Source organism: Macrobrachium rosenbergii, chromosome 8 (assembly GCF_040412425.1).
Source record: "Macrobrachium rosenbergii isolate ZJJX-2024 chromosome 8, ASM4041242v1, whole genome shotgun sequence".
NCBI lineage: Eukaryota > Metazoa > Arthropoda > Malacostraca > Decapoda > Palaemonidae > Macrobrachium > Macrobrachium rosenbergii.
In genome coordinates this window covers 80,687,214-80,706,649 of record NC_089748.1, presented here as the reverse complement: position 1 = coordinate 80,706,649, position 19,436 = coordinate 80,687,214, and the positions used below count along the sequence as shown (strand labels likewise).

At 38.0% G+C, this 19,436-nt stretch overlaps 1 protein-coding gene across 1 annotated transcript in view; it reads left to right on the top strand.

Moving 5' to 3' along the window:
• LOC136841008 (GATA-binding factor 1-A-like) overlaps positions 1–19,436 on the top strand; it is a 149,074-nt gene that overhangs the window by 71,963 nt on the left and 57,675 nt on the right. The window contains 2 exon segments of the mRNA XM_067108045.1: positions 1,566–1,974; positions 1,976–2,130. Coding sequence (XP_066964146.1) covers positions 1,566–1,974; positions 1,976–2,130 — 564 coding nt within the window.

The window sequence follows — 19,436 nt, the reverse complement described above, 5'->3', positions numbered from 1 at the left end:
TTTCCCTTTTATATTTCTGAACCGTGCGATTACTTCGTGGTATTAGCAGGCCTCTTTGAAAGAAATTTTGTAAAATCCGCTAATCCGCCGCACCTTGCGTTATTCTACTTCGTTCAGTAATTAAACTTTTAAGTGTTTAGTTAGGTGAACGTTCTTACCTTTACAGCCAAGCTTTGAAATTTTCTTTTAGCTGCTGGTTTTCATTATTTTCTCCGGTTGCTTCTTTCAAGATCTCAAGATGCTGCTCTGGAACTTCCTTCAGCTTTGGGGTCCATTCTTTTTCAGTTTTCCTTGAAGGCTTGACTAAAAGGAGCTAAGTTTCCTACCCTTTCGACCACCAAATAAAATCAGCTCAGTGGTCTGGTAAAACTAAGGTATACTTACTTACCAAATAAAAAACTATTCTACTTAATCGAAGTTAGCGTTAAATATGTCTGTTGTCTGAATTCTTAGGAATTTAACTTAATTAAGAAGCTAACTGCCGATGTCAGCGTCATTATGAAAAGTGAAGTATTATCAACGATGTTCCTGGTAACCTTAAATAAACTGCCCTCTCATAAAGAAAATTGAACTGTAATATGCCATTAACTGTGGACTGATATTTTAACCAAACATTAGCTTAGTTCCGTTAAAGACAGTTAATTCCCTAAACAATAAGAAAAATTATACGTAGGATCATTCTTAGGTTTAGGTAAATCATGCACGAGAGTTAATTCCGCTTGAGCCGTCAAGCGGAAAATTGTTATAACCATTCCAATTGCCACAATGTAATTTTTTTTTAGATAAAATACTATGCAGGCTTTTAGTACTTGAATACCCTGAGCGTTTGAAAAATTGCCAGCATATCCCACAGCTCTTAACGTATTGTAGCGTCTTATAATGAGACATTCCTCCAGTTAGGATAAGGGCTTTTATTCGTCAGCACATAACAGGAACAATTGCGGGGATATAAATTTTCTGTCTTGGTGTTATTCACTTCCTGTACAGAGTTTTGAAATCACACAAGTTGTAATCCGGAGGAGGAAAAAGGAAGATGAACTCTAGGTGAGTCTAAGTAATGGGTCCACTGAATAAATTAAGTGTTTTACGAAGATTATGTAAAGGAAAGTGTACGTTCAAGAAAACTTTGAAAAAACATGACTTCTTGAGGACGTTTCGACATAATTTCTTCTCTTTTCTTCTCTACATCTGGTCCGGGAGCAATACATCAGTACAATTATATCAGTGAGGTTCAGATGTATTTTCAGGTTAATTATTCAGTTAAATTCCATTAGAAATAGTTGGGATCGGAAGAAACATGTAAAGTTAAAAAGTCACATAATATTCATATAAGTGGGCAGGGGCACAGGAACATTACCAGTGATGGCTGTCATGTGAATGGCGAATATAAGGGCTTTATGTGTATGAGGAAATAAGCTCAAGTACTTTCAAATTAGTGAAAGATATAGAATGTCTGTGCTGTTATGATGATACGTATACCATTGGTATTAATAGTAGTGGTAGAAGTATGAGATGTGTTTCTATAACTGATTTAATATTGGTATTATTTCTTTTCTCCCCTACAGCACGCATGGGCACTGGGCAGGTTTTTCGGCCCCACTTCGCCTCTCCTCTGCATCCATGGCTTGGAGGAGATAAATCAGTGGTCGGAGGCTCCTCTCCATCGTGGCATTCACCCTTCACCAAACCTCCTCACTACGCCCACGCCCACTCCTCCACCTCGCCAGCCCCTCACTCCAACTCATACTCGTATTCGTCGTCAGGCCTCTTCGCCACGGCCTTTTCCAAGGACGAGCCCATGGCAGGAGGCGCAGGGGGCGGTGGGCCAGTCTCCGACTACTCCATGGGAGGGAGCGGGGATGGATCAGACCTGAAGAGCGCGCCCATGCTGTCTCCCTTGGGCGGCTGCGTCAACAAGAGCGGGCGTGAAGGTGCGGGTTATTCCTCCACATCGGGGGTGGGTGGGGGCGGAGGAGGCCTCAGCCACGCCCTTACTTCCCTCCTACCCACCTTACCCTGGCTCCCTGAGTGGGGGTCCAGAGTTCCCCAACCCCTACTATCCGCCCTCCTCACATTTCAACAAGGCGCTCGCCCACGACAAGCCCAAATCCAAACCTCGATCTTCCGCCGGTAAGGCCTGACCAACCCGAAGGGCGAAAGGGAGCAACGAAGGGGGTGCGAGGGGAGGCGCCCATCTCTCGGACTTGTCATTCCTTTGGCGTGAGAGCGTTGCTCACTTGTCACCTATTTATTGCTCTCGGCTTGGTTTGCGCAAATTGCGTCAGGCTTCATTCGTTCCATTGTTTTTTATCAATTACTATGGTGTATTTTCCCTCATATTCGTCAAAGAAAAATGTTAAAATGAAAGTTAATATTTTGTTTTTTAAGCCTGGATCAAATGACATGAGGTAAATTTCATCTCTGTCATATTGTTGGTTATTTGTTGATTTGCGTTGCCGGTCGTTAAATTTCTTAATGAATCAACATTGTCATCTTTTAAATCCGTTGTTTTTTAAGCCGTTTCCAGAACACCAGAAATTATATTTTCTATATTCCAGTTTCAAGATTTCATTAACTCTTACACCAAAATTCGTTTTGTTTTCCGGATGCTGAAACATCACTTTTTTGTCTAAATAATTCTTTTTTGCTTCTCCCATCAATCATGACCGCCTTGAAATCAAGTAGGTTAAATTTCAAACGTGTTAAACTTCTCTAAAAAGTCATAACCAAGCTTTTAGATATAGCTGTAGAGATTCTGGATCCCGTCCTCTAAGTCAGAACAAGATTTCAAGTTTCAAATTTTTTATGCTCAAGAATTTCTATGAGGACAAAAGAAATCATGGGTATTCTGTCAGGAAAATTTTAATGCGAATTATCATAAGAGGATGAAGGGATTGGTTAAGCAAGGATTTGCCAAAATTCGAATATCATTTGAATCACTAGATTTATCTCAGAACTGTTTTATTTAGATAAAGGCCTCCAATATTTGTTTACGTATCCAACCTAGTCAAGCAGAATGCATGGCACAGCATACATTTTTGTCCTGTTTTTTGTATCTGTTTTACATTGCACAGTGATGGTAGTGGCAGTTTATTCAAGTGATATTTGTTCTGATGCGAAGAAGCCAAAGCCAAACGAGAGCAATAATCCACAGGAAACCAGTCCCAAGATGGGGACCTGCCCTCACCTCTGGTGTCTCTCCGTTCCGCCCTCCCAAAATGCCGTAGGGCCGCCCACTAACACAAGAGCACCGAAGCCTAACTACTTAGAGTGCCACCACACCCACGCCAAGAGCGGGATGACATGTGAAGCCTCACTTTGGAAACTTGACCTTGTTGTGACCTTTTGATTTGTATGTGTTTATTCTATCAGTCCAAACTCCATGTCACGCATTTTGGTCAGACAACAATAGCTGGTTTGATTATTTCATTCTTAAACTGGATCACAATTATCTTTTGATGCATTAAGGGAGAGTTAAATCTTGTAAATTAAAAATGTCTTAAAAACAAATCTTCAGGGTAGCATATCAGTCATTTCTTTTATTTTTATTTGTTCTCCTCAAAATCAATGAATCAAAAAGGCAATTTAAATAAATCAATAAAACGAGGTCTTCAGGAAATGGAATCCCGTTCTGGGCGGCCATGTTCGCTCACGCACCGGACCTTTCACAATATTTAATATAGAAACGTCATCAGCAATTATGCAGTGGAGGTCTCCAGCCTTCCAAGCGGACAATAGCTATACAGTGTCAAGCGTTAATGACTCGCGGGAAATGAGATGCTTGTTCATCCTTTGCTCTTTCAGATTTCAGTTGTTTATCCAAAGAGTATTGCCAAAATAATTTCCTGTAAGAAATGACGACCCTCTTCTTCATTGTTTTTCATTATTTGATTTATTTGATTTTGATTTGCTGTTTATTTTCTTCTGTTTACTTTTATGAATTTAATAATTGCTGGTTTCGTTGTTGCCTTCGCTTTATAACAACTTGTATTTTTTGTTTCTCTCTGCTACTTTTAATTTGAGTCTATGTATTTTAGTGTTTTTATTCTCCCTTCTTGAACTTTAGTTAAAATTCCTAAGTTTTCACTTATATAATTTCACTTAATGAAAACTTATTTATATTCCAAATTATACAGCGTGAGGGGTTTTTTTAAGAATGAGAAAAGTTGTGGCTGATTAATATGCAATTCATGTTTTCAAAAAAATAAATGACTGTAACTTCAGAATAACTCAGATTTACAAAAAGAAACTAATCCTGTATTTTTCCGTTATTTGTGTCTCATTAGAAATGACTGACTCCAAACGGCACATCTGTCCCTCAAAGAAATGAGGCAGATGTAAATATAAAATATCATTATACGACGGTGGTTGTGCCCTGCAGTATCTGGGATTCGTCGGTGAACAGAAATACAAATCATTTCGTATCTTTGGAATGAAAGAATTTTTTAATTTTTTAAAAGAATAAAACCTACGTGGCACATCATTTTTGTAAAAGCCTGACATGACGGGAGCGGATAATATAGTTAGTCAAAAAATAAAAGGAAAATTAGATAAATATCAACTTCGAATACCAAGTAAAAACAACAGTGGGGAGCAGAATCTGGAATTGCTGGAAGGTTTTAGAAACAGAGTTGACAAAGCCATCCATCGATGTATCAGTCATCTCCGTTCGCTAGTGTCCGCAAAAGATATGACATCGTTCTCGGTAACGCATTTCGTCTTGTATTTCGATCTGGTTATAGATATTTATGTACAAAATAAAAAAGAAAGAATTAAAACATATATTACAGAAGTAACTAATTTGATTGTTAGGGGTATTTTAAAAACAGATTATGCCTCTTTTCATATATCATCGTATAATCTTATGATACCTTATAGTGCAAAGTATATAAAAGTGCGAGTTTTATCAAGATATTCAGGGGAAAAAAGTCGACTGACCCAGATTAAATATTACAGGAAAACCCCCATTTTGTTAATATGTTGAACAGCTTAGCCTAGCCACCTCAAAAATGTGAAATCAGAAAGCTTGCTTTTCTGTACAACACCCACTCCAGCTGAAATAACATCTAGTTACTTGATGCTCAGACTTAGCATTGAGCAGCTGTACAAGAAGCGAATAGCACTAAGGGGTATTCTAGTATTTATACAACGAAGAGTTTAAACAGGCTTTCAATGTGAGGCGTTCTATAGAATAGTGGACCTTTAATTTTTCTAGTGCTTCAAATAGTGAAGATTTGCAGTATGTTAGAAAACTATGATACTCGCCGACTATCATCGTAAGTGAATACAGTAAAGAATGTTTGCTTTAATTCTCAGTATTCGGTTATGGGTTTACTGATTTTGGTCACGCTAATAGAAGAGCATAAGGGAAGAGAAAATGAAACAACTAAATAACAAGGGCTGGCAAGATCAAGCTCTCACAAGGCGAGAAAGTAACAGAATAAGAAGAACAATAAGAGCGCGAAGCGCAGGCGGGAGAGCCCAATCCGAAATAATAACGACGGAATCATTACGGGTTACGTCCTGGAAAAAGAAAAAGTTTTTATTATTCGCCAAAGTGATCATCATTGCCCTGTTGATAATGTCTGCCGGACGTGTCATCAGGATTGTGTAGCTGAGCATAAATATGGCTGGTAGCAATTGCCTTCGCCATCATCCTCGAATTTAAATACTTGATTGTAATCCGGAATGGCAGGTTAAGTAAAAAAAAAAAAAAAGAATGGAGAGAAACAGAAAAAAATGAATGAAAGAGAGAAAGAAAAGGTTACCTGTGTTAAGTATGACCCTCACAATTTAAATGGTATTCTTGAAAAATCATACCATTCGACCACGATTTCAGATTAGAAGGGAGGTCCCGTCCGATATACAAATGGCTACGTGGCAGGCTGAGAAAATCAGAGGTTGGGGGTTGCTGTATCGGAGCCCATCGGCTTTCCGAGCCGGTGGCACCCCCCTTGCTTGTAATGGCGGAAGATTATCAAATTTATAGAGGCCGTCCATCTCTTCTGATTGATAGTCGCTCGGTGCCCTTTCTAAAGCTTACGCTCCTGCTGGGAGATTCCTCATTCATTTAATGCATGGTAGACTCTCTCTCTCTCTCTCTCTCTCTCTCTCTCTCTCTCTCTCTCTTGTCTATCCTTTCTTGTCTTCTTCTTCTTCTTCTTCTTCTTCTTCATTCCTTTGACAGCCGTTGATATACCGAATCGGGTGAGAACGACCAGAAAGATTCTGTTTACCCGACGGCCACACAAGGGTGAAGTTAACTTCCAAAGTGAATCATTTGAATGTGGGTATTTGCCGCGGTTTTACAAGCGAGTCCGAAGTGGTGGTTTGAAAGGACACGGCTGTAGCATCAAGGACCCTCTTCGATGGAATCGGAACCCACAACTGCAATCATAACCACAGTGATTACAGTTGTAGTACGATCAAGCGGGTCGTTTATTCAGATTAGATAGAAAGGGCGCGTTCAAGACCCTGATAAACGACGGCGAAAATTATGCTTTATCGACACCTTCTTTATTTTCGAAGTTAATATGACGTTGTGGGTCTCCATTGGCTTTTTATCTCTGTTTTATTTATTCATTTGTACACACCATTAAAGCCTCACTCTAGATGAAGCCCATGAGAAAGGAACAAGATAAGAAACAAATAACTGAGATGAGGACTTGAGAACACTAGTGAAAGAAATAGGAAGATAATTGCAAAAAGAGATTCGTGTCAAGAAAAGATCCTTTGAGAATTCAGTTTCGCGAGTGCTGCGTATTGTGTTGGGAACTGAAGACTTCGCATTTCCATAGGAAAGACTTTCATTTATGCGGTATTGTGAATCATATCTAATAAAGGTCTTATAGAGAGGGAAAGCCATTCAACAATCCATGTTCCAATACGCAGTGAGCTGGTTTTTATAAAAGAAAATGTCTTTAACGATATCTCATTTCTTAAGTGTGCACTTTCTCATTGTTTAATTCTGTAGAATTGGCTAAACGGGATTAAACAGTCTTTTGATTTATTAAATGAAAGGAAATATTAGTTTAGAAGGAAGGGAATGAAGGGTAGACAAGCAGCGCAATAGAATGTATAGACTCGCTTGATATTTCTCATCGTTTTAAGTAAGAATCTTTTGGTTATTTTTCCATCTCGAGAACTGTGAATACTTAAGAAATAGTTAGACTTACTGTCAATCAGCTAAATACACTGGCCAATATTGCTACCGAAGACGACTTCAAGGTTCTCAGTTGTACAATACAGTGAATTTTATAAACACAATATTGCAGCAATTGTGACATAATAAGGAAGTTTGAATAAGAATACAAGTATTTTCATTATGTACGAAAATCATTTCTTTCTTTTTAACGTTTTTTCTGTCTTATAACATAAATTAAGAGCCATGTCTACAGTGATAAAACCACCAGACTAAAATATCTTCAACGTGATATTCTTTCAGAGGATGCGGAAGCTAGATTCACATGGAAACGTGCTTTTCTAGTGATATATAGTGAGAGTATTCATTTTGCTTTCAGGTTTCATACTCTTTCGCCGGAGTGAAGTTTGCACTGTATTAGAAACGGTGCTCTGTTACACCATACTTTCTATGAAATTGCGCTATATTAGTCTTTGCGCGTAACTTTAACTAGCCGGGACTTCTTAGTGACAGAAGTTCTACACTTGAAACCGTGTGCCATGGAAGTTTTTCCCGTTGTTCATCGGTCCTTATAATTTAGTGTAGGTGCGTGGGATTGCTCTCAAAGCCCATTTCACAAAGCGAAAACTCCTTTTTCTCTCTCACTTTAAGAAACGGGATTACATCCTGGGTATTACCATCCTAGGCCACCCTTCTTACAACCACACTCAAGCCTCCAGCCCCTCACTCCTCTCTCCCTCCTCCCTCCCTCCCCCCTCCTCCTCCCTCCTCCCTCCCTCCCTCGGCCAGCCTCTTCCATCGTACCTCACTTCGCATAATCTTCTCAGCGGAGATGATAATCGTTCTAAGTAGGCATAATGTAAAGTGAATGCTATGATGGTGGTAGGGCCATTTTGGAGATTTGTCCCCCATCCTTCATGCTGGATGCTGCGGCAACGCTCAGCATAATACGAGGGAAGCCAGGTTTTTAGACCATCAAATGTTCCTCCTTTCCTCCGCTTGCTGTCCTGGTGAAAATATCTTCCTTTATTTCATCATACTATCACGATTCCTTAAATATTTTTGAAGTTCATTCCCCAGTCTTGGGATTCCGACCCTTCTCATGTAGCTTACATATACAGTAACGTTCTATCTCTGAAAATATTTCATGGGACTAATTCTTATAAAGATCTTTAATAATTAATTATTGTCACCGTTCCCCGTAATTATCTTTTATTACTAATGAGATTACAAAACAAAAATTGCCAGATCCTAAATAGCTTCTATTTGCCCGCATCAGGTTAGAGTTCGTTGATTTTACCAACTGGAGGCTTGTCAGTGATGAGAGCTTAGGTAAACGGCCCACTGAAAAGCAGAGCTTTTTTTTATGCGTTCCATGGTGATCTGGCAACACAGCGGCTGGTTAAGCTGCACAGTAGAGCTCAGAAGCTTCCGATGAAGGCACAGATACGCCCGTCAGCTTTCCCACGCCCACAGTTACGTCATGGTCGAGTGGGCGCCAGACGGAGGCTTATCATCTGCTATCAGGGCGGTGGTGGGTTCTAAACACGGGGATCGAGGGGGGGTGAGTGATCTGAAATGCTGGCTGAGGTAGGAGGGAACGAAGAAAGAAGACCCTTTTCTAGGGGGTCGCTCGTCAGGGAGGTACCTAGAGCCACACTGGAGTCCTATAGAAAGGAAGAGTTCTGTAGGGAGAGGTAATAACATAGTCCCCAAATTGCCTCTCAAGAGTCAACTTGAACATACACGGGTAGTGCAGGAGCAGCCACAAAAAGCGTGCCTCTCAGTCATGTATTTCTAGAACGGATTTAATGCAAGGATACCTGCCTGCTCACGGTACTTGTCAGTTGCGATTAAAATGTGTACATAAAACTGACTCGGGTACTTTCTAAGGCCCGGGCTTAGTCGAAAGGTACTGGAAATATCAAACCTAAGACATATTATGGAACAGGCATTTTTAGTAATCGCGCTTTCTTTACAATCTTGTTTTTCATACTAGTTTGTTTTCCCCTGTGAGCAAGAAGTATAATGCATATATAAAGTGGATTTTAGAATGCTAGTTTAATTTTTTTTATTTTTTTATTTAGCTTTCGTGTTTCTTGAAATAAATCCTTTTCAGAAAACAACTGTTTTGTTTATTAAAATGAGCAGAATTTACAAAACACATTAACTCGTAAAATACGGTTGAAAGTCATTGTTAACATAATGGCTTTCATTTCTCCAAGGCAATAACAGAAACTTCCAACAGAATGAAGATGACCCAGAAAGAGCGCCGGTCTGACAGCTCTCCAGTAACGCTCGCAACTTCCCTTGTAACGAATCACCGCCCCAGCTGTTCGTCAGGATTAAGGCCGAAAGTCACATTTTGATTATTATCGGGGGCGATTGACCGGAACTGCTCTTAGGACAATGTGCAGTTACCGGAATTTGTAAAGTGAAGACACTGCTCTATACTCCCAAAAATTATCATTTTGATTATGATGAAGACCGCATTATAAAAACCATAAAATTTCTTCTGAGGCCCGTGCCATACGAAATGACATTACTCTCCTGTGCTTTGAACTCTAACAAAGACCTCTTGACTTTTCCACTGCAAAAAAAAGAGCACTTCCAACTAAATTTTTGAATGGACCAACTTAACCAGAAAACGATAAAAATAACACATAGAAATTTGACGTTCGTTTGAAAAAGGCATTCAGTAGAGATCAGGGTATTTTGAGCGTTAACGGTATTATTCTAGTTATTGTTTACTCATATTTTTCTGACATGGATTGTTTCACTGATATTTTTCTGCGGAACATAGGCAATCGCTAGTGATGAAAATTCCTCTCTCTCTCTCTCTCTCTCTCTCTCTCTCTCTCTCTCTCTCTCTCTCATAAGTGAAGGCTTACTCTAAAATTGTTGGAACAATCTTTAGAGGCGACGCCGTTGTTTTTTATGTCTTGTGTGGAAGCATGTATATCAAGTAGCTTCAGTCGTAACGACGTGAGCTTACTCGTGCATTTGGATTCTTTCTCAAAAATTTTCAGCTTGGAATAGCTCGGTCTGTCAGACCGTCAATTGATATCATTTAGTCTGTGTCGACGCACAAGGGTTAACACACAACAACTTCAGATGGAATTTAACGTCTTATTCGAGTCATCTGCTATTTTTCTTGATTGTTGATTGTTGATGTTGTTGAATGCTCAACATATTATCGCTAGACCGCACCGTTACACTTTGAATTACTCTGTGATTATGGCAAATTAATCGCAAACACTCGTCATTGTAGAGTATTTGGATCTTACTTAAGATTTATCATTAAAAACAATGCAGTTTCAAGTTATGGCTTATTTGTCTATAAGTGCAAATTTTTTCAAAAACATTTCTTCTACTCCGAGTCAGTTCGATATCCAAACCAGATTCTTGAGCTATCTTTCCAAATCTGAACTATGGGTAACGAAGACAGCTGCGAAGGATTTGGTGTTGACGCAGGACTTGCTACTAGAGCAACTTTTGAGGTCATTTCTTCAAAGAATGAAGGAGGCTTTCGTGCTTCAGATCGGAACGAACCGAGCCAAGAGGCTTTCGGTCATTAATACACTAAAAATTACTCATAACATTATTATTTCACATAAGCCATCCTCAGCTACCCCAACCCAGTCCCTCACAAAAATCGTAAGATCACCTCCCAAGAAGCGCCATCATTGCGGCCATCCATGGCAGACAGGTTTTTTTCTTTGACGATATATATATATATATATATATATATATATATATATATATATATATATATATATATATATATATATATATATATATATATATATATTTAACGGATGGTACCAAATGCTATGACAAATTCCTCATGTCGTAAGCTCCTTCGCTGATGCACTGATTGTTGTCTTCCATTAAGATTTGTGAACGAATCTGCACCAGATACATAAAATCTGGATTAAATTATATTAATTACATTGTCATAGTAAGTCAATTAAATGCAAATGTCATACTTCGTGAGCTGAGAATGGAAAATTTGATTGAAAACCAAGGTCTACCTTAAATGGAAAGCTATTTTAACCCCTTCACCCCTCTCGAACAAGACTATTTATCGTGTGACGTTAGGTACGTTCCCAGCTCACTAAAAAATATTTCCTACCAACGCTTCTGGCAAGCTTACGTTTGGATGGGGCCAATGCACGACACACTGGATCGCCAGATCCTTATTAGATTCTGCTCTCTTCAAATTACTTCCATGTACTTCTTTAGGTGTATTATTCATTTTTATTCTAATGAAAGTGAGGAAATTTGGAAGTTAAGATATTGGACTTATTACATAATTATACATATGCTATATAAATATATATATATGTGTGTGTGTGTGTGTATGTGTGTGTGTGCGCACGCGTGTGTGTTTATGATATGACTGAAAATAGTATAAAATGGATGCATGTAATACATAAACATATTACTGATGTTTGTGTGCATTATCATTGGTTGCCAGTGATGAATTTTAATACTCGCATGTTTAGTTGTTCTATTACTTTGTCCCTGACCTAAATTCGGCATTCATCCACTCTGTATTCTTAACTAGGGTTCAGCGATTGACTTAAGTAAGTTAAAATGTAATTTTTAATCAATCATGAACATATGTTGAGTTCTTTAGCGTCTTGAGCAGATAAACTAGCATATATTTCACGTCCGAATGTAAACAATGCAACGACAACAATAAGCACGTTAGCATTTCTGTCACAATAGCAATGACGATGATGATGATGATACTTTTTCAGCAACAACGATTTCAGCCAAATGCTGCAACTCTCAGTAACAGCAAAAGTAAAGACTTTTCCGACAGCAAGAGCAATGGCACCAACAAACAGAAGCAGAGGAGTCGCCCCAAACGGTTGGCCCCGAGGAACCCTCGACGGCAAAGAGGGCAACAAGCACACGCCCCGGAGGGACCCAACCGCGTAAGCAGATGTTCTCGTGAAGTAAAAGACGAGACCATTGACAGATAGAGAAAGATAGGCAAGCCATAAGACACCCTGCAAAAACACAGTCGGAATGACAAAGAGAGAAACTCGCAAAAAACAAAACCCACCGGAAAAACGAAAGGGATACGAACACATATGTGGATAATTTCTCGGAATGCAACGAAAAGCTCCCCAAGGAGCAGGCTTGAGAGAGAGAGAGAGAGAGAGAGAGACCGAAAGAGACAGAGACAGAGAGAGAAAGAGAGAGAAGGTTTAATTACTGTTCTTTGATTGTATTTACATATTTGTAATGAGAACTGTGCATATCAGTTCAAACAATGGAGAAAAAACAGTATTATCTTGATAATATTTGTTTGTTTGCAAGAACTATGTATGGCGTTTTGAACGCGTTAAAGAGAGAGAGAGAGAGAGAGAGAGAGAGAGAGAGAGAGAGAGAGAGAGAGAGAGAGAGAGGAGGGACCAGGCAAAAAACAATCAGACAAACAGACGGACTTACTGATAAGGGGAAAGGAAAGTGGAGGCCCAGATGGAATACAGATAATTCTATAATTACATTACGAATGGAAGAAAGAGAGATTTATTATTACGGAGTCATGGTGTTAGAGACCATATATTTGATCTCTCTCCGCGTTGCTGACTGCACCATAAGACCGTCAAGATAGTAATTATGAACAGTTGAAGAACACCACGGTCCGGGCATTACTCAGCGCTTTTAGAATAATAATGATAAGGCTCGCCATACTGATGCACACTCACACAGGCACATGAACGCACGTACGGTTTGTATGAGGTTAGAAATATCGAGATAAACATTATCCCGGCTCCTCCAGATATAGCCAAACGCCGAAGCATTATCATTTCAGATAGAGCCGAGTAAAATGTTTGGATTAAGTCTTAGGATTCTGAGCCTTGCACTGTATTTATGAGATGAGAAGGATTGCAATAGAATTATTCGTGCTAATTTGGCTGGGCGTAGGAGTTATCTTTATCCGCTTAGATAAAGGAGTGATGGCATTCCGTACTGTGCTTGAAAACATGGACAAGTAAAAATGTCTTTTCTGAAGCATTAAGGGCGAATGGACGAGGGAAACATCTTGTGGAATTTTTTACGAATTTTTATTCTAGACAATGTGGATATGATTAGCACTGCATTACGTCATAAGAAGTAATTAGTATCCTCAGTTTCGACTGATGCTGTGCTATAACCATGAAATTGTTTAGATAATTTACAGAAACTTTTCAGTTGTCAGGAATCTTTGGGTGCTGATTCTAGGATGGAGTTCTGCGGTTCAAACTATTCAGAGAATTTATTTCTTTGTTCAAAGCTGCTGCAAAGTTATATAGTTTATTCCACTTCTAAGATTTATTTGAAAGACATAAAGCTAGTCACCTCAGGGATTAATGTCTTTTGTACCACAGTGTTCAAAGAGGTTTCAATTAAGGAAATTAACCGTTAGGAAAGCTGAGTCCAAGAGAATTACTTAAAACCAAAGGACTGAAAATATTGCCATTGCTAAATTCTAATTTAGTTAGTAAAATGAAGACGTTATAAGAAAATTTATTTTTATAAGTACTATCAAGTTTTTGCTTTGTTAAAATGCCAACCATGAAATATGTCTTACAAACAAGTACTTCATGCACAATAAATTTGCCCATTAAATTTTCGCATAAAAAGATATAACTTACCTCGGTATACTCTTTCCCTTCTAAAGAATTGTAAGCCTAAGACTCTAGTATTAAACGGGAAATACCTTCTGAAATTCCAGTTTTGTAAAAGACCTAACTCAGTTTCTAAATCTCTGGCATTATAGTTTTAATCGCACACTCTAATTTTAATATGAAATTAACGGTGTTTGGTGTTTAGGGTTTCACACTATTTAAGTTTTTTCATCTTAAATATTTCAGAAGCCTAGTTCTTTCTGCAAATGTGGAATCCAGTTTTTAAGCGTGGAGGGCTTACCGAGCTTATATTCAGTGTTGCAGGCATTTTACGGAATATGCGACATCCAAGTCATAATAAAGAAAATTTCTGGAATGGTTTCGCATCTCCCCAGTGCCTTGTTTTGAGCCAGCGGGAGAAAATGGAAAATCATCATCAGAGAGATCTGGGGCCAGTAGCCGAGCGATCAGCCTTTTGGGTGTCAAGAGCGAGAGGAGAGATGTTGTCGGAAGGTGTTGGATGGTAATTGTAGTGTGGCGAGAGTTGTCGGTGTAGTTGTCGTATGAGATACGACGACCTGTCCGCGGGTCGTCGCAAAATAACAATAGAAAGCGCTGTTGCGATGGTCACGGTATGAGCGGTGTTGCCTTTCAGGACCCCACGAGGGGTGGCGCTGGGGAAACAACGCAGCTACGCCAACGGCACTGCTGGGGAGAGGAAGGAGGATGCGTGGAGCTGGGGATAATTTTGGGGAGGAAAGGAAGGCAGAGCCAGTGAACGAAGAAGATCTTCTTTTAGAAGGTGATAATTAAGGGGTAAAGGATGAGAAAGGTAAGAAGAGAGAGAGTGCAAGCACTAAGTGAATTTTATAGTACCTGAAGATGAGAAGAGAGGAGAAATGAAGCCAAAGGGGAAAAATGTGCTGCAGACTGAGATGGATGAGGCTAGAAAACATAACTGTCCGGAGGGTACAAAGAAATAAATCCCTGTAAAATACGTTGTAATGTGGATGGTGAAAGCAGCGTTATGCATTACTAACAGCTATATTATCTGTGAAAGACAGAATTAAATTAATTCTATTCCGTTTGGTACCAACAAATATATATATGTGTATATATATATATATATATATATATATGTGTGTGTGTGTGTGTGTGTGTGTGATATTAATAACCGCAATGCCCTCTTAACTTGGGAACTCTAGAAGTTAAGAGGACGTTAGGGATTATTACAGATATATATGTATCTGGTAAAAATATATATAGTATATTATATATATATATATATATATATATATATATATATATATATATATATATATATATATATATATATATATATATGAATATATATATATATATATGTATGTATATATATTATTTGGCCATATTTTCTCTCGTGCAATTTATGTTGCAATAAATGGCATTATTTTCAGAAACTATCATTTTACTTAGACTCTAAATTAGACTAAAATTCTTTTTCTGTGCAGGTAAGCCTCTCAGGAATAAAGAAGAATTATTCACGTTTGCTTCCATTTAGCTCTCGTAGTCGACGGACCGTTTCCCCACCTATCGGCGGCATCTTCAGGACTAAACTACAAAATGACAACAGTATTTATTACAGCCTGCTAATCTTTAAATGTACTATATTTTACATTTAAGGATTAGCGTCTTTAGTCCGCATGCTGTAATAAAACCTTTTGATTTCATTTTGTAATTTAGTCCTGAAGACGCCGCCGATAGGTTGAAAACAGTCCGTCGACTACAAGAGATAAATGGAAGCAAACGTGAATACTTTTCTTTATTACTGAGAGGCTTACCTGCAGAGAAAAAGAAGTATAGACTAATTCAGAGTTTAAATAAAATTACAGTGTCTGCAAATAATGCCATTGACTATTTATATATATATATATATATATATATATATATATATATATATATATATATATATATATATATATATATATATATATATATATATATATATACACACACACACACACACACTGGTAATAATGATATAGTTGCATATGGACAGACGCGGTGAAGATTGAATTTGATTCTGTCTTTCATAGGTAATGAACTGTAGTTGCTTCATAAGCCGACGTTTACTTTTAAGACCTTTGTACTCTGCCACATCCTTCAATATGCCATTAACAGTTAGATGCAATAATAAAAAAGATACGAAGTCTCTGAGACAGTGAGAAGTTGAAATGAAAAGACTTTTTGAGTGTTTTGGACGCCATTCTTTGCAATTCCTCGTATTTTGTTTGCAAGTCACGAGCTCAGGAGGTAATCATTTTGAATAGTACATCATACGGTTTGATTTCAGAATGTAGAATTGCCTTTCCAATTTTGTTTCCTGAGTAATTTATCCGACGATTTTTGACGAAGTTTTCACGACAAAAGAAGGGACATCCATGCACGTTATTTCATCCTGTGCCCGAGTTGAATTTGAGCTTATATCTGCTTCTTCGCCATGAAAAGGAACCCTCTGGTCTAATCGTTATCTTCATCTTTGCGTAACATTACCTGAGTTGTCAGCACCTGCTGGTAGTAGTATATATTGGTATCAATCTTCCGATCCTTTACCTGAAGATCTTGGTTTTAGACGGAACTTGAATCCCCAATAGTGGTTCAGGTACTTCGTAAGGCGTTTGCATTTGCTTTTTAATAAAGAAAAAAAATTGAATCGGTTACCACTTACCTTTCATTGCCTACTGTACTGTTTAGACCTTTGATGAATGCTAGATAGCGTTAGATATTCTGATCTGCTGTCTAATGCTGAGATCAGTGAAAGGTGTTTACAGAAATAGGAATGAATAGCCTACACCAGTGCGAAAAACTGAGTAGTCCTTTCGAAGTATAATTGACCGAAAAGACACTTGAGCTTAAAGGTAAGAAGAAGATTCGCAGATTGAATCGTCAAGTTGACAACTCCTTCTCCCTCCTGTTCCGCTTGCTTGATGCTGCGCTGGGCGATGAACTATCCGTAAAGGCCTCCTTCTGATGCGAAGTCCGCAGGTAACAACTTTGATTTATGGGAAGCGTTGCGGGACTGCTAAAAAGGTTCCAGGTGTCTGAAGAAACAGTGAAGTTGCTAACTCCGGCCCTTCATTATGAGGCTTCACACGCATTCATCCCATTGCCAATGATTAATCGAACGTTTATAGGGTACTTTTGCATGTGGCATCTAGGATTATTTCAGCATTAAATTACATTTGTTAAAGATGCAATGCCCTGATAAAAAGGCGCTTTATTTCACCATTGAAATTCAGCACTAAATTTTAACGCTTAATAATCTCTGCATTCATGAAGCGGAATTTTTAAATGTTACTTCATTAAATCCTAAAAATGAAGATAACAAATATCATGTTTCAGGACTGATTTCTTTGCCAGCGTCTGAGCTCTTTCTTCTTCTGAAGAACGAGTGTTAACATTTTGATTTATGCCTTATCGATTCGGAGTCATATTTGGCTCTAACATCACATTAGGTTTCATCATTGAATTGAAAACCTGCCGATGTGTTGACCGAGATACGAATCCCAGTAATTGTGCTTCACTGACAGAGAACAAAGTTTCCACATTTCCCACTAAAAAATTAAGGAACGCGACAAGACTGATGAAAACTTAAAACTAATTACGGGATTAGAACGAACTCAGGTGTTCACAACGCATTTTCCGGATGGACATTCACCTGACAAACATACCGCTACGAAAGTTCTTGCATGATTTTTTTCTACCCCGAGGACCACAGGCCTTGATATTAAAATAGGAACGGCAACTATCTCTGAAAAAAAGACAATTTGACAATAAAGCTCCCGGAAAGAATAAATAAAGTAGCCTGTTTTTTATGTACATATGCACAACGCTCATCTTGAGGTTTTTGTTATTTCTTATGTATGAAGAAGACCTATCTTCCTTCCTTTTTCTTAGCATTAGTCGAAGTGGTTCTTCTTACTGTGCCTAGCAGATATTCTTCTTTTTCAATTTTCGACAAATGTAGATGGAACTATGCACTTATGTGTGAAGACCTATGATCTTTTTCCCTTTTCTTTTGCAAATTCTGCAATTTATCCTTCGATATTCCCTAGGTCTTTTAATATCCGTCAAAGTTGAGTGAATATACTCAATGCACGCAATTTTCATCGTATTTGATTATCTCAACCCAAATCATGCATGGCGAATTTCACGGTAAAACACACACACAGGCATATATATATAATATATATATATATATATATATATATATATATATATATATATATATATATATATATATATATACATATATATATATATTATATATATATATATATGTGTGTGTGTGTGTGTGTACTTCAGAGCAGGCCAGGCACAGAAGCACTTACTATTTATAATTTCATTTGGGTGCAATTTATCCCAGTGATACAATGACTCCGATATTAAACGATATTTGTGGCTTAATAGTTGCGAATATGAACAGTGTCACAACGTATAACTGATAAAAATGTATACATGTATACATACATTCACATTCACACACATAACATATATATATATATATATATATATATATATATATATATATATATATATATTATATATATATATATATATATATATTATAGACTTTCTACCTACAGTAAGAGGTATGCGCTATTCGCTCTGGCTCCGGCTCTTTTAAATAAGAAAATGTTTAGCGGCAAATTAGCATATTTAATTGCCTAGTCCATTTCAACACAAACACATACAAGCACATATGTACGGATGTGTTTTTGTTCTTGACATCAGTGCTCGCGTACTTCTGCGTTTTTGTCTTTTGATAGAAGTTGCGCTCTCTTAAATATCAAATATCTGACATTGTTCTACAAATACCTTTTTCTTCTTTTTTACAATTAAACGTCGATTACCGAGTAAAGCTTCAAAAAAGCTTGAGAGTATCATGGCTGTTGCTGTAACACCATTGATTGGATCTTTCTCAATTTGTTCATCATCTTAAAAAGGAGGTAACACTTCGTATACTTTTAATCCCTTTACAACCGCCCCCCACCCGAAACCCATATCTCTCTCTCTCTCTCTCTCTCTCTCTCTCTCTCTCTCTCTCTCTCTCTCTCTCACTATTTTACTTAATGAGTAACACCAGCTGCTTTCTTTACCGGTGTTCTTTTTCCCTCGCTTGCGTGTTAGAGAGAATTTTTAGAATGTTCCGATATCATCTCTACAGATTGAGATCTATTTGAGCTCTCTTTCCGTGTTATTGTCCTAGCTAACTGACGCTCTAATTCACCACCGTTCTACTCTCTCAGGCAGTCAGGAATTTTTGGTGGTGACGATGTTGTTCATTATTGATATGATACTATTTCAAATATTTTTGTCTAAGTAGCTTACATCTGACAGGGTCTGATTTGTATTTCTCTAGTAGTTGTAAGATCCATGTTGTGAAAAGATTTTTAAGAGTTATATTTTAAACAGTTTCAACTTAAACGCGGATCTTGAATTTGCTTAGCATTGACATTCAATTATTAATTCGCCTTCCTCGCTTCGTTATGTAATTGTTTCCTTTAGACAAAGGCCACTAATATTAGTCCGTATTTGTCTGAACAAGGTACAGCATAACCCTCACCACGTCTATAAGTAGACAGTCGAGCATTTTCTATCTTACTGTCAAGTACTTAACTTGCACT